This window comes from Aristolochia californica, unplaced genomic scaffold (assembly GCF_029961685.1).
Source record: "Aristolochia californica isolate CCGP_79_NKW_82.1479 unplaced genomic scaffold, dmAriCali1.0.hap1 SCAF_12, whole genome shotgun sequence".
Lineage (NCBI taxonomy): Eukaryota > Viridiplantae > Streptophyta > Magnoliopsida > Piperales > Aristolochiaceae > Aristolochia > Aristolochia californica.
The window spans coordinates 28,154,521-28,168,917 of NW_027181793.1; the positions used below are offsets into that span (position 1 = coordinate 28,154,521).

The window sequence follows — 14,397 nt, forward strand, 5'->3', positions numbered from 1 at the left end:
CTTCGAGCCGAGCCTCGTCTCGAGCCTAAAATTGTTATCGAGCTCGAGCTTCAACATACATTTAAAACTTTTCAAAAAATATATATTGAATAAAATGTATATAAAATTATGCATAACTTATATATATAATATGTGTATAAGATTGGGTATAACCTCTACTTAAAATTGAGCATAATCTATATATATAATACTTGTATGAAATTCGGCCTGACCTCTACTTAAAATTGGGTATAATCAATATACATAATACCTGCATAAATACTCCATAAACACTCTATAAAATTGTCTATATATTCCATAAATACTTTATTAAATTGTTTATACACTCCATAAAATAATCTAAACACTCCATACACTGCATAACATTATAAATAAACTCCATACAATAATCAAACACAACAAAATTAAATAAAATATCACTATCAATTTACAATCACCCAAATAAAAACTATAAATCCTTTAAATAAAATCCTATTACTATTACAGACTTACTAGAAAATTACAAGAAATATTTTAAATTTTTCTTAAGAAAGTTAAATGGACCTCTTATTGCCTTTTGTAAGGAAATAAATAAAAATTAATAATTAATCTAATATATTATTATACTTATCGATAAATTTTTAATCACATAAAATGTCAAATACAAAATTACGATGAAAATTGCCTCATGCTCAAAGTATTATATCATCAACTGTCAAATACTTATTCAAAATTTTTCTATATGGTTTTCTTAGCCATCTTGGCAAGAAAATCTTACTTGAAAAATTATATGATTTTTTAAAAAGAATTTATAATTAGAAAAATATTTTGAAAAAATACGAGCACTAATGGTCCCTATATTTCTATTAAAAATGTTTTTTCAATATTTATTGAAAAAACTGCTAATAGTCTTTGGAAATGTATTTCTACTAAAATATCTTTTCAATTTATTTAAGAGCCATGAGGAAGGGACAAAGAGTTTTTTTTTTCCTTGTTTATGATCTCACACGTAGGGGTGGCTTTGAATAAATTATATATAAAATTATGCATACATTTAAAAAAAATATAATGATAGGGGAGGTTCAGGATTGAATTTCAATAATGGATTAAAATGCACCAATATTAATATTTTTCACTCCAATTGTTGTCTATCTTGTTTTGTAATTTTTGAATTTGGCCATAATTTATTATGGCCTCCTTAGTGCCCCTAGATAAAAATTTATATTCTAGGAAAAACTAAAAATATTTTTCCTATGATACATATTCCCAAAAAACCTTAAATAAAATCTTATTACTATTAGTGACTTATTAGAAAATTACAGGAAATATTTTAAAATTTTCTTAGGAAAGTTAAATGGACCTTTTATTGTCTCTTCTAGGGAAATAAATAAAAATTAATAATAATCTAATATATTATTATACTTATCGATAAATTTTTAATTAAATAAAATATCAAACACAAAATTGCAATGAAAATTGTTTCATGCTAAAAGTATTACAACATCAACTGTTAAATACTTATTCAAAAATTTTCTATATAGTTTTCTACCCCATCTTGGTACGAAAAATCTTACTTAGAAAATTATATAATTTTTAATAAAAAAATTCAATTAGAAAAGTGTTTAAAAAACATGAGACACTAATAGTTTATAGAAAATTATTTCTATAAAATTTATTTTTAATTTTTTCCAGAGGAAAAAGTTTTTTTTTTTATTTTATGATCTCGCACGTGCGAGATCATCTTCTCGCGAGGAAGGGGGAGATTATTTCTCCCTTGTTTTGGTTTTTTGCCGAGATGACGCGGAGGGAAGGGGCTTATGGTGCCGAGGAGGATTTATCGTCGGAGATGACGGCCGATACCGAGCCGGCTCGCGAACCGGCTTGGTTCGAAGCTTGGTTTCTCATCTACATCGCTCTACTACTGTTTTGTTGGCCCAAGTTTCCTTGGGATATATTCACAGTGAACACAGCCTGTTAACATTTTAAAGAAGACAGAAAGAGAACACCACCCAAATGGGTTGTAAATTTTATTTTTAGTACGATAATAATTGCCACAAGGAAGAAAAAGAAGTGGAAAGGCTATCAGTGCTTGTTCTTGGTGACAAAGTGGGCTAAAACCTTCATTATGGACACTAGTTGCTTGACGTTGTTGTTTTCATTTGTCAGAAGTCCACTAGCGTCCACTCCAGCGGCCGTTGCTCCTTGTAAAGCCTCCTCACACTTCAAACTGCATTCAATGATACTCGCCAACTTTTCTGCGCCAAGATATGTCTTGATTTCACATTCTTTAGCGAAGAATCCAAGTGAAATGGCAGCCATGTTGTACTGGGTTTCACAAACCAACAATTGCCCCTTGAGTAAGTCATCACATGTTATGCCATTCAACTTTCTGATTATGTTGCTGGTGTCGGTTAGATTTTGCAGGGCCAGATGGGTAGTGATCTCCAACAGCCCCGGAATCTCAACCTTGTAGCTTTCTGGGATGGCTTGGAGAGAGTTGAGGCAAAAGTCGTAGTTGATGAGGTTATTGTATTTAACAGCTCTTTTTCAGACCTTTTCTATGTAGGAAAGGCCGTGGGCATCTGTTGTAGAGAAGTTGATGCTACATAGGACAAAACAAATGAGTGGCAACACAGAAGCAAAAGATTTCACCATTTTCCTATAGAGTTTCTTCCCGCTTATTTTTTTTTTCTATTTCTTCCCTTGGCTGAACTTACCTTTGTGCGCTCTTTATTTATGTACTTCCTCACAGAAGTCAGTTCTGAAATGTAGGAGTTGGTTTCCCAGATTTGCGTTCGATTAAGTTTGTTGTAGGAACCTGTTTTTGCGGGTATTACAAACCCAACATTACTTTCTTATAATAGCACTATTAGGGAATTATAAAAACTAAATTTTAACTAAAAAAAGAAAAAGAAAACTGAAAGTAGTTGCTATCAATTGGAGAGGGCGAACTAGGAGGTGCAACAAATTTTCTTCATATTTAGACAAAATCGTGGTCGTTTGGCTTTTTCTTCACATATTAAGTGTCAATTTAGCAATTTGGGTTAGACAATATTCGAGATGAATCAAAAGGGTTGGGCTCGGATATAACATAAATTTGTAGATAGAATTCCGCTAGTGAAAAGACCTCAACCATGGATGATGATGTAAGACTAAAATATATATGAATTTCTAACGTCATGAATTCATCATATAAATTTAAACGGAAGCAAAGATCATACCTCCCTCCGTACTCTTCAGATTCTGTAAGTGTTTGTTATCTCTGTTTGGCGCTTCCAATTTCCTTGTTCAGTTTCATTTTTCTCAACAAGTGATTATCACCTTAAAAAAGAATTACATTAGGCACCTAAGAACTTTCATGTTAAAATAGAATTAAGCAACATGCAAAATGCAGACAAATTAAGCAGAACTCCCTTAGGACGAGGAAGAATTTGATGAGCATACACCATTTGTTTTGTACCGGTTTTGGTGGTCGAGAAAAAAAAAGTTGCATGGATCTTTGTGATATTTTGATTATTTTTATCAGATTCTTATACTCATTGTTGTGATTTCCATTTCAGGTTACGGGTCTTGCATTTTTTTTGGGAGATTAATGTTTTCTTTAAAATATCTAATATTTCCAAGACAAATCTTTATTCACAGGTTCATATATGTTATGGTGTAACCACTCACTAAGACCGTTGGCTGTACTAATAAAGTACACTGTCAAGCAAGACACTGACCCTTGTGATACAAATTCTTTAATTTCTTCTCCATGCAAAGCTCATCACAATAAGATCAGATTTGCGGACACATTGCTCCTGTAAATGGGACGTATTTACTTGGGGAGAATGGGTTCATTTTCAGGGCCAATCTTGGTATTCTGCTTCAGAGGCACTCACATTTCTGTATCAACTGATCCTAACCCCTTCTTTCTCATCTTCTTCTAAAACTAATTATCTATATGCTTCTGACAGCTTGAAGTCGAACAAAAGTAGTGGTGGTTCAATTGATCCACTGCTCCCTTCAGACAGTTTTCCCAAAGGGGCTTCAACCACCAAACTTTGTAAATTTCTGATTCTGAGTCTGATTCCAGCCATGAGCCTCTCTCTTTTATAGTGGAAGGGCCGATACAATTTTGCACTGAACAAAAGTTGGAATACGGTTGAGAATGCTGCGGTGTAGAGAATTTATTGAGTCGCTTGAGAGAGCCAACCGTGCAACTTTGGTTGAATGGTGGTTTTGTTTTGTTTTACTATCATTCTTATCTGTAACCTTTCTTCTTTAGCAGTAGATGTGTCTAGTCTTGAAGTATACATGTAAGCCAGAGTAACAGACATTGTCAATGGGTTAATTGTTTGAGTTTATAGATTGAGAATACAGTTTCTTATGCTTAGAGTATTCAGTTCATCAAAACTCAATCAATGTTAACAATTTTCTTATGTTTAGATGATCGCTCTTGGGTTTTATTTTTTAATTTCTAATATTTCGTATTAGAGCGAGACGATCAGGGGCCACCTTTTGCTTAGTTTCAAAATCAAAACTCTCTTGTAATGCTGTTCTGGATTTAAAAAGGACTTATAGGTATTTAGCAGCAAAACTTAAATTTTTGTAACTGGCACAAGATAGAACAAGACCCTCAAGCTACCTCGTGGTCAGGTCGAGTACCTCCTCTGCTGCAAGCTTTTTCAACTGTTTGACTTGACTTGACCTTTTAGCTGAGACATCCAGATGGCTTGTTTCAAACTCAGTTTGACCAAATTTTTCATCTAGACTTCTGGTTTCTTCCTTAGAACGATTACAAGGCCTTCTTCATTGTGTCTTTTGCTACAAAAAAATGTTTTTTTCAAGACGTAGAAGACGTATCCTCTCTACCTTAAGATTAGAAAAAGATTATATGGGAGAATCCAAAGAAGGATAACAAAATTCTCTACTTCATCAAGCAAGTTGTAGGTAGTTTGAACTCTTGTAGCAAGAGGAGATATAATTCATTTTTTACTTCAATCGCCTCTTTGCCATGTCAACCAATTGAAGACCAATACGGAGATAATTTAGACCAAAATATCATAAGAAAAACCATCTCAGAGTCAAATGATCTATCTCAGCTCTTCATTGACAAGTTGATGAGTAGTTTGCAAGTACATGAGCAAAAACAGTTGAAGAAGATAGTCGACAATGGAGCTGAAATTGTACAGTCAATTGACATTGCATAGTAATAAAGCCGGTCATGAATCTCACAAAAGAAGGGTGGATAGTCCAATAGCCAAGTAGGCATACAAAAGGAAGAAGGACAAGTCCTATGTCCAGTGCTACAAGTGCAAGTTGTAGGACCAATACAAGTTCAGATGTTTGAGCCAAAAAGGAGAAACTTCCAATTAACATGTTAAAACGGGATAGCTTCAAGTAAGCTATAAAATTTTGTATGACAAGCTTAGTTTAAGAGAGGTTAGTAGAGTTATAAACTAAGCAAACTTACCAAAACTTTAGAAAAGCTAGATGAATTATATGTCAGTTTAATTAGGAAATTGACGTCTCAATCTAAATAGGAGAATTAGCTAAAGGGAGGGTATTAGAAAATATGAACTATATAAATTTCTTAGCTTAGGCCAAATTTATTTTATGGTAAGCTCAGGTTAAGGAAAGCTATTAGAAATCTAATAAAACCAAGCAATTACCTAATTATGGGTTTCCTAGAGATTTTGGATGATTGGGAGATGGAGTCTTGCTACAAGATCAATTTTTTTTTGTTTGTTATAGAAAAGCTTAGTTGCTTAAGTTTTGGAGTTTAGTATCAATTAGACTATGAAACATGTATGCCTTTTTGGAGCATTGTAGTTGTACAACATGAGAAGCTTGGTTTCTCATCTACATCGCTCTACTACTGTCCTGTTGGCCCAAGTTTCCTTGGTATATATTCAAAGTGAACACAACCTGTTAATATTTTAAAGAAGACAGAAAGAGAACACCACCCAAATGGGTTGTAAATTTTATTTTTAGTACGATAATAATTGCCACAAGGAAGAAAAATAAGTGGAAGGGCTATCAGTGCTTGTTCTTGGTGACAAAGTGGGCTAAAGCCTTCATTATGGACACTAGTTGCTTGACGTTGTTGTTTTCATTTGTTAGAAGTCCACTAGTGTCCACTCCAGCGGCCGTTGCTCCTTGTAAAGCCTCCTCACACTTTAAACTGCATTCAATGATACTCGCCAACTTTTCTGCGCCAAGATATGTCTTGATTTCACATTCTTTAGCGAAGAATCCAAGTGAAATGGCAGCCATGTTGTATTGGGTTTCACAAACCAACAATTGCCCCTTGAGTAAGTCATCACATGTTATGCCATTCAACTTTCTGATTACGTTGCTGGTGTCAGTTAGATTTTGCAGGGCCAGATGGGTGGTGATCTCCAACAACCCCGAAATCTCAACCTTGTAGCTTTCTGGGATGGCTTGGAGAGAGTTGAGGCAAAAGTCGTAGTTGATGAGGTTATTGTATTTAACAACTCTTTTGCAGACCTTCTCTATGTAGGAAAGGCCGTGGGCATCCATTGTAGAGAAGTTGATGCTACATAGGACAAAGCAGAAGAGTGGCAACACAGAAGCAAAAGATTTCACCATTTTCCTATAGAGTTTCTTCCCGCTTATTTTTTTTCTTCTTTTTCTTCCCTTGGCTGAACTTACCTTTGTGCGCTCTTTATTTATATACTTCCTCACAGATGTCAGTTCTGAAATGTAGCAGTTGGTTTCCCAGATTTGCGTTCGGTTAAGTTTGTTGTAGGAACCTGTTTTTGCGGGTATTACAAACCCAACATTACTTTCTTATAATAGCACTATTAGGGAATTAGAAAAACTAAATTTTAACTAAAAAAAGAAAAAGAAAACTGAAAGTAGTTGCTATTAATTGGAGAGGGCGGACTAGGAGGTGCAACAAATTTTCTTCATATTTAGACAAAACCATGGTCGTTTGGATTTTTCTTCCCATATTAAGTGTCGATTGAGAAATTTGGGTTAGACCATATTCGAGATGAATCAAAAGGGTTGGGCTCGTATATAACATAAATTTTTAGATAGAATTGCGCTAGTGAAAATACGTCGACCATGAATGATGATGTAAGACTTAAATATATATGAATTTCTAACGTAAGTCTATGTTATCTCTGTTTGGCGCTTCCAATTTCCTTGTTTGGTTTCGTTTTTTTCAACAAGTGCTTATCACCTTAAAAAGAGAATTACATTAGGCACCTAAGAGCTTTCATGTTAAAATAGAATTAAGCAACATGCAAAATGCAGACAAATTAAGCAGAACTCCCTTAGGACGAGGAATAATTTGATGAGCATACACCATTTGTTTTGTACCAGTTTTGGTGGTCGAGAAAAAAAAAAGTTGCATGGATCTTATTGATATTTTAATTATTTTTATCAAATTTTTATACTCATTGTTGTGATTTCCATTTCAGGTTACGGGTCTTGCATTTTTTCTGGGAGGTTAGTGTTTTCTTTAAAATATCCAATATTTCCAAGACAAATCTTTATTCATAGGTTCATATATGTTATGGTGTAGCCACTCACTAAGACCGTTGGCTGTACTAATAAAGTATACTATCAAGCAAGACATTGACCCTTATGATACAAATTCTTTAATTTCTTCTCCATGCAAAGCTCATCACAATAAGATCAGATTTGCGGACACATTGCTACTATAAATGGGACCCATTTACTTGGGGTGAATGGGTTCATTTTCAGGGCCAATCTTGGTATTATGCTCTAGAGGCACTCATATTTTTGTATCAACTGATCCTAACCCCTTCTTTTCTCATCTTCTTCTAAAACTAATTATCTATATGCTTCTGACAGCTTGAAGTCGAACACAAGTAGTGGTGGTTCAACTGATCCACTGGCCCCTTCAGACAGTTTTCCCAAAGGGGCTTCAGCCACCAAACTTTGTAAATTTCTGATTCTGAGTCTGATTCCAGCCATGAGCCTCTCTCTTTTATAGTGGAAGGACCGATACAATTTTGCACTGAATAGCAGTTGGAATACGACTGAGAATGCCGCGGTGTAGAGAATTTATTGAGTCGCTTGAGAAAGCCAACTGCGCAACTTTGGTTGAATGGTGGTTTTGTTTTGTTTTGTTTTACTAGCATTCTTATCTGTAATCTTTCTTCTTGAGCAGTAGATGTGTCTAGTATTGAAGCATACATGTAAGCCAGAGTAACAGTCATTGTCAATGGATTGATTATTTGAGTTTATAGATTGAGAATAGAGTTTCTTATGCTTAGAGTATTCAGTTCATCAAAACTCAATCGATGTTAACAATTTTCTTATGTTTAGATGATCGCTCTTGGGTTTTATTTTTTAATTTCTAATATTTCGTATTAGAGCGAGACGATCAGGGGCCACCTTTTGCTTAGTTTCAAAATCAAAACTCTCTTGTAATGCTGTTCTGGATTTAAAAAGGATTTATAGGTATTTAGCAGCAAAACTTAAATTTTTGTAACTGGCACAAGATAGAACAAGACCCTCAAGCTAACTCGTGGTCAGGTCGAGTACCTCCTCTGCTGCAAGATTTTTCAACGGTTTGACTTGTCTTGACCTTTAGCTGAGACATCCAGATTGCTTGTTTCAAACTCAGTTTGACAAAGTTTTTCATCTAGACTTTTGGTTTCTTCCTTGGAACGATTACGAGGCCTTCTTCATTGTGTCTTTTGCAACAAAAAAATGTTTTTTTTCAAGACGTGGAAGATTAGCAAAAGATTATATGGGAGAATCCAAAGAAGGATAACAAGATTCTCTACTTCATCAAGCATGTTGTAGGTAGTTTGAACTCTTGTAGCAAAAGGAGATATAATTCATTTTTTGACTTCAATCGCCGCTTTGCTAGTGTCAACAATTGAAGGCCAATAGAGAGATAATTTAGACCAAAATATCATAAAAAAAACCCATCTCAGAGTCAAATGATCTATTTCAGCTCTTAATTTACAAGTTGTTGAGTACTTTGCAAGTAAATGAACTAAAACTGTTGAAGATGACTGTTGACAATGGAGCTGAAGTTTTACAGTCAATTGACATTGCAAAGTAACAAAACCAGTCATCAATCTCACAAAAGAAGTAGATTGTCCAATAGCCAAGTAGGCACACAAAAAGAAGAAGGACAAGTCCTATGTCCAGTGCTACAAGTTCAAGTTGTAGGACCAATACAAGTCCCGATGTTTGAGCCAAAAAGGAGAAATATCCAATTAACATGTTAAAAAGGGTTAACTTCTAGTAAGCTATAAAATTTTGTATGACAAGCTTAGTTTAAGAGAGGTTAGTAGAGTTATAAACTAACCAAACTTACCAAAACTTTAGAAAAGCTAGATGAATTATATGTCAGTATAATTAGGAAATTGACGTCTCAATCTAAATAGGAGAATTAGCTAAAGGGAGGGTATTAGAAACTATGAACTATATAAATTTCTTAGCTTAAGCAAAATTTATTTTATGGTAAGCTTAGTTTAAGGAAAGCTATTAGAAATCTAATAAAACCAAGCAATTACCTAATTATGGGTTTCCCAGAGATTTTGGATGATTGGGAGATGGAGTCTTGCTACAAGATCAGTTTTTGTTTTTTTTTTTTGTTTTAGAAAAGTTTATTATCTATTAGACTGTGAAACATGTATGCCTTTTTGGAGCGTTGTAGTTGTACAACATGAGAAGCTTGGTTTCTCATCTACATCGCTCTACTACTGTCCTGTTGGTCCAAGCTTCCTTCCTATATAATCAAGTGAACACAGTCTGTTAACATTTTAAAGAAGACATAAAGAGAACACCCAAATGGGTTGTAAATTTATTTTTAGTACGATAATAATTGCCACAAGGAAGAAAAAGAAGTGGAAGGGCTATCAGTGCTTGTTCTTGGTGACAAAGTGGGCTAAAGCCTTCATTATGGACACCAGTTGCTTGACGTTGTTGTTTTCATTTGTCAGAAGTCCACTAGCGTCCACTCCAGCGGCCGTTGCTCCTTGTAAAGCCTCCTCACACTTCAAACTGCATTCAATGATACTCGCCAACTTTTCTGCGCCTAGATATGTCTTGATTTCACATTCTTTAGCGAAGAATCCAAGTGAAATGGCAGCCATGTTGTACTGGGTTTCACAAACCAACAATTGCCCCTTGAGTAAGTCATCACATGTTATGCCATTCAACTTTCTGATTACGTTGCCGGTGTCGGTTAGATTTTGCAGGGCCAGATGGGTGGTGATCTCCAACAACCCCGGAATCTCAACCTTGTAGCTTTCTGGGATGGCTTGGAGAGTGTTGAGGCAAAAGTCGTAGTTGATGAGGTTATTGTATTTAGCAGCTCTTTTGCAGACCTTCTCTATGTAGGAAAGGCCGTGGGCCTCCGTTGTAGAGAAGTTGATGCTACATAGGACGAAGTAGATGAGTGGCAACACAGAAGCAAAAGATTTCACCATTTTCCTATACAGTTTCTTCCCGCTTTTTTTTTTCTTTCTTCTTTTTCTTCCCTTGGCTGAACTTACCTTTGTGCACTCTTTATTTATATACTTCCTCACAGAAGTCAGTTTTGAAATATAGGAGTTGGTTTCCCAGATTTGCGTTCGGTTAAGTTTGTTGTAGGAACCTGTCTTTGCGGGTATTAAACCCTGGAAAGACTCTTACAAACCCAACATTACTTTCTTATAATAGCACCATTAGGGAAGCAGGAAAACTAAATTTTAACTGAAAAAAGAAAAATAAAACTGAAAGTAATTGCTATCAATTGGAGAGTGTAGACTATGGAATTCGGTTTGGTCTTAATGTTTATAGGAGGTGCAACAAATTTTTCTTCACATTTAGACAAAACCGTGGCCATTTGGTTTTTTCTTCACATATTAAGTGTCAGCTGAGCAATTTGGGTTAGACCATGTTCGAGATGAATCTAAAGGGTTGGGCTCGGATATAACACAATTTATAGATACAATTACGCTAGTGAAAATACGTTTACCATGGATGATGAATGTGAGGTTCAACCCATGCCACCGCGATGGATCCACTGGTTCACATCCACAGGTGTCAAAAACCCATGTGAATAAAAAAAACAGATATTACTTGACCTTTGGCTCAATGATATCGTCATCTGAATAGGCTCACACTTTGATTTCTTGAAAACTCATTCTTATTCCTTGATGGGTTTTACGAGTTACATTCTTTGTCCCCGTTCTTATCTAAACAGAACCCGTATCTCCCTAATCATATTGGGCTTCAATAATCGGGGCTTCCCTCCAAACAGTCGAGATCAAACCACGAGGTTGTGCGTTGCTCATTTCCCATATTTTTATGTTCTAATTACGTGTTCATGACTGGAGCTTCTTGTTATTTGCATTTTTTTTCTAGTAAGACGCCTTTGAACTCCATTTTGTTTTTTGCTTAAAACAATATTACTATTTTTGTAGGTGCATTTGTTGGAATGAACATTGGCACTGCCATGTCTAATTCGTCTCCGGCCACAGAAGTGGTGAAGATCCTAAAAACCCTAAATATCACTCATGTTCGTCTATTTGATGCAGACGACCGTATGCTAAATGCTCTTGCAAGTTTAGGAATTGAGGTTATGGTGGATATCCCTAACGACGAGCTTCTAGGCATTGGACAATCGCAAGCAAAATCTGTTGAGTGGGTCAACCAGAATGTTGGGACTTTCTTGCCTGCTACCAATATTACAACCATTGTTGTAGGAAGCGAAGTCCTGACTTCTATCCCAAATGCTGCCTTTATTTTTGTTCCTGTTATGGGAAGCTGATAGAAAATAAGACTTGTGCAATATTAACAGATCATCTCATTTGAAACATTTCTACAAACACCTTATGTGCAGAAATTGAAACCCATATAAATTTTAGAACTCAGCCAATACCTCAAACAATCAACCACAACACAAGATTTACGTGGAAAAAACTTTTCTGAGTGAAGAAAAAAAACACGGGGCAAATCCGAATAATCTTCCACTATTAAAAACTGGGATTACAATATCAATTTCTCTCAAGTTTGCTCAAACTTGAGGTTTACAAAATCATGAGAGAAAACAATTCATAATTCAAGCTAATTCACAAAAATTGTGAGATAACCAAATAAACAAAGGTTAGAGATCACCGGATATGGTGATTTCACCAAAAATAAGAATGTAGAGAAAGACCAACTTTGGAGAAGCTTTGGAGAACCTTTTCTTTTCTTTTCTTCTTATTTTCATTTCTCCTCTCGGTTGAATTCTCACCCCCCCTTTTTTTTTTCTCTCTCGGCCAAGTCCCCTTTTTTTTTCTTTTTTTTTCTATCTCTTTCACATGTGAGAGATTTAAGATTTAGTGGTGGGGCCCACTCATGGGCTGAACTCCATCTATTAAAAGCAACAATCTCCCCCTCCAGACCATGAGGAGGGCTCACCACAATCTTCCATACCGGCTAGACTTGTGCACAACATATTTTTCCTTTCGTCACCACTTTTGTCATCATATCTGATGGGTTTTTATCAGTGTGGATCTTCACAAGAGATAACATATCATTTTCCAACACATCTCTAATCCAGTGATACCTCAAATCAATGTGCTTTGTCCTACTATGAAAAGTAGCATTCTTACTCAAGTTCAAAGCACTTTGACTATCACAATGAATTGCACACCCCTTTTGTTTGAAGCCTATCTCACCCATCAACCTCTTCAACCACAACATTTCTTTACTAGCTTCAGTTGCTGTAATGTATTCAACCTCTATTGTAGAAAAAACAATGTATTTTTGAAGTTTAGATTGCCAAGAGATGGCTCCCCTTGAAAAAGTAAACAAGTAACCTGACGTAGACTTTCTCCCATCTATATCACCTGCCCAATCTGCATATGTAAAACCTTCTAATATAGGTTTTGAACCACCAAAATACAAACAAAATTTGCTAGACCATTTGAGGTACCTGAGAATCCACTTAACAGTAGCCCAACGTTCTTTCCCAGGATTTGCAAGAAATCTACTCACAACACCAACTGCAAAAGCAATGTCTGGTCTAGTACATACCATAACATACATTAAACTTCTTACTGCCAAGGAGTATGGAATCTTCTCCGTGGCTTCATTTTCCTTCTCAATTGAAGTACACTGTTGGGAGTTTAATTTGAAATAATTTGCAAGTGGTGTACTTACCGGTTTTGTATTTTTCATGTTGAACCTCTCAAGAATCTTCTCAATGTACTTTTGTTGTGACAACCAAATTTTCTTCTTCCTTCTATCACGTGAAATCCTCATGCCCAAAATTTGTTTGGCTGCACCTAAGTCCTTCATATCAAAGGACTTGCTGAGATCGTTTTTCAACCTGTCAATCAAATTCATGTCTTGCCCAACAATTAGTATATCATCAACATACAACAAAAGAATTATAAAACAACTATTTGGGAACCTTTTACAGTAAACACAATGATCTTTAGATGTCCTCTTATAGCTTTGACCCATCATAAAGGAGTCAAACTTTTTATACCATTGTCTTGGGGCTTGTTTCAACCCATAGAGCTCTTTTTCAGCTTACAAACCAACTGTTATTTCTCTTTTTTTTTTTAAATCCTTCTGGTTGTTCCATATATATATATATCTCCTCTTCTAAATCACCATGGAGAAATGATGTTTTGACATCCATTTTTTGAATCTCTAAGTCTAGACTAGCAGCTAGACTAAGAATCAGTCTAATTGATGGCATCTTTACTACAGGTGAAAAAATTTCTTCAAAATCAACTCCTTTCTTTTGGCTAAAACCTTTTACAACCAATTTTTCTTTGTACTTGACTTGATTATTCCCTTCTTGTTTCAGTTTGTAAACCCATTTGTTTTTCAAGGTCTTCTTATCCTTCGACAATATCACCAACTCAAAAGTCTGGTTCTTATGCAAAGAGTTTATCTCCTCTTCCATAGCTTTCAACCACATATTCTTGTTCTTATCTTTCAGAGTTTCTTGAAAAGTTCACCTGCATCAGTAAAAGTAAAAGTAATAAACTCATTAGAAGGATATTTCTGAGAAGGAATTCTACCTCTTTGAGATCTTCTCAATTCAAGTTCAGCCATCGGTTGTTCAATAGGAGTTTCTTCTTCTTCAACTTCTTGAGATGGTTCATTTAGTTGCTCACCCAATTCAGCATCATTAGGAGTCACATCTTCATGGATAACATCATCCTCTTCATGTGATTCTATATTTTCTTCAATAACTGGTGTAGGAAGAGACACAGGAGGCAAGAATGAGGTAATATCTGGAGTACTTTGACTTTTCTCAACTTTTTCAAAGTCTTCAATGGTTTTGTCTTCATAAAAGATGACATCTCTACTTCTATGCAACTTCCTGTTCTTAGGATCCCATAATTTGTATCCGAACTCATCATCTCCATATCCAACAAAGACACATGGAATAAACTTCACATCAAGCTTTAACTTGTTTTCTTTAGG

General features: G+C 35.3%; 2 protein-coding genes across 2 annotated transcripts; both read right to left on the reverse strand.

Moving 5' to 3' along the window:
• Positions 1-6,000: 6,000 nt before the first annotated feature.
• LOC137946827 (putative invertase inhibitor) lies at positions 6,001-6,573 on the reverse strand. The gene has a single exon (XM_068793121.1). It carries the CDS (start codon positions 6,571-6,573, stop codon positions 6,001-6,003), a length of 573 nt encoding a protein of 190 aa, XP_068649222.1.
• A 3,263-nt stretch (positions 6,574-9,836) lies between these two features.
• LOC137946828 (putative invertase inhibitor) lies at positions 9,837-10,409 on the reverse strand. The gene has a single exon (XM_068793122.1). It carries the CDS (start codon positions 10,407-10,409, stop codon positions 9,837-9,839), a length of 573 nt encoding a protein of 190 aa, XP_068649223.1.
• Positions 10,410-14,397: the final 3,988 nt, after the last annotated feature.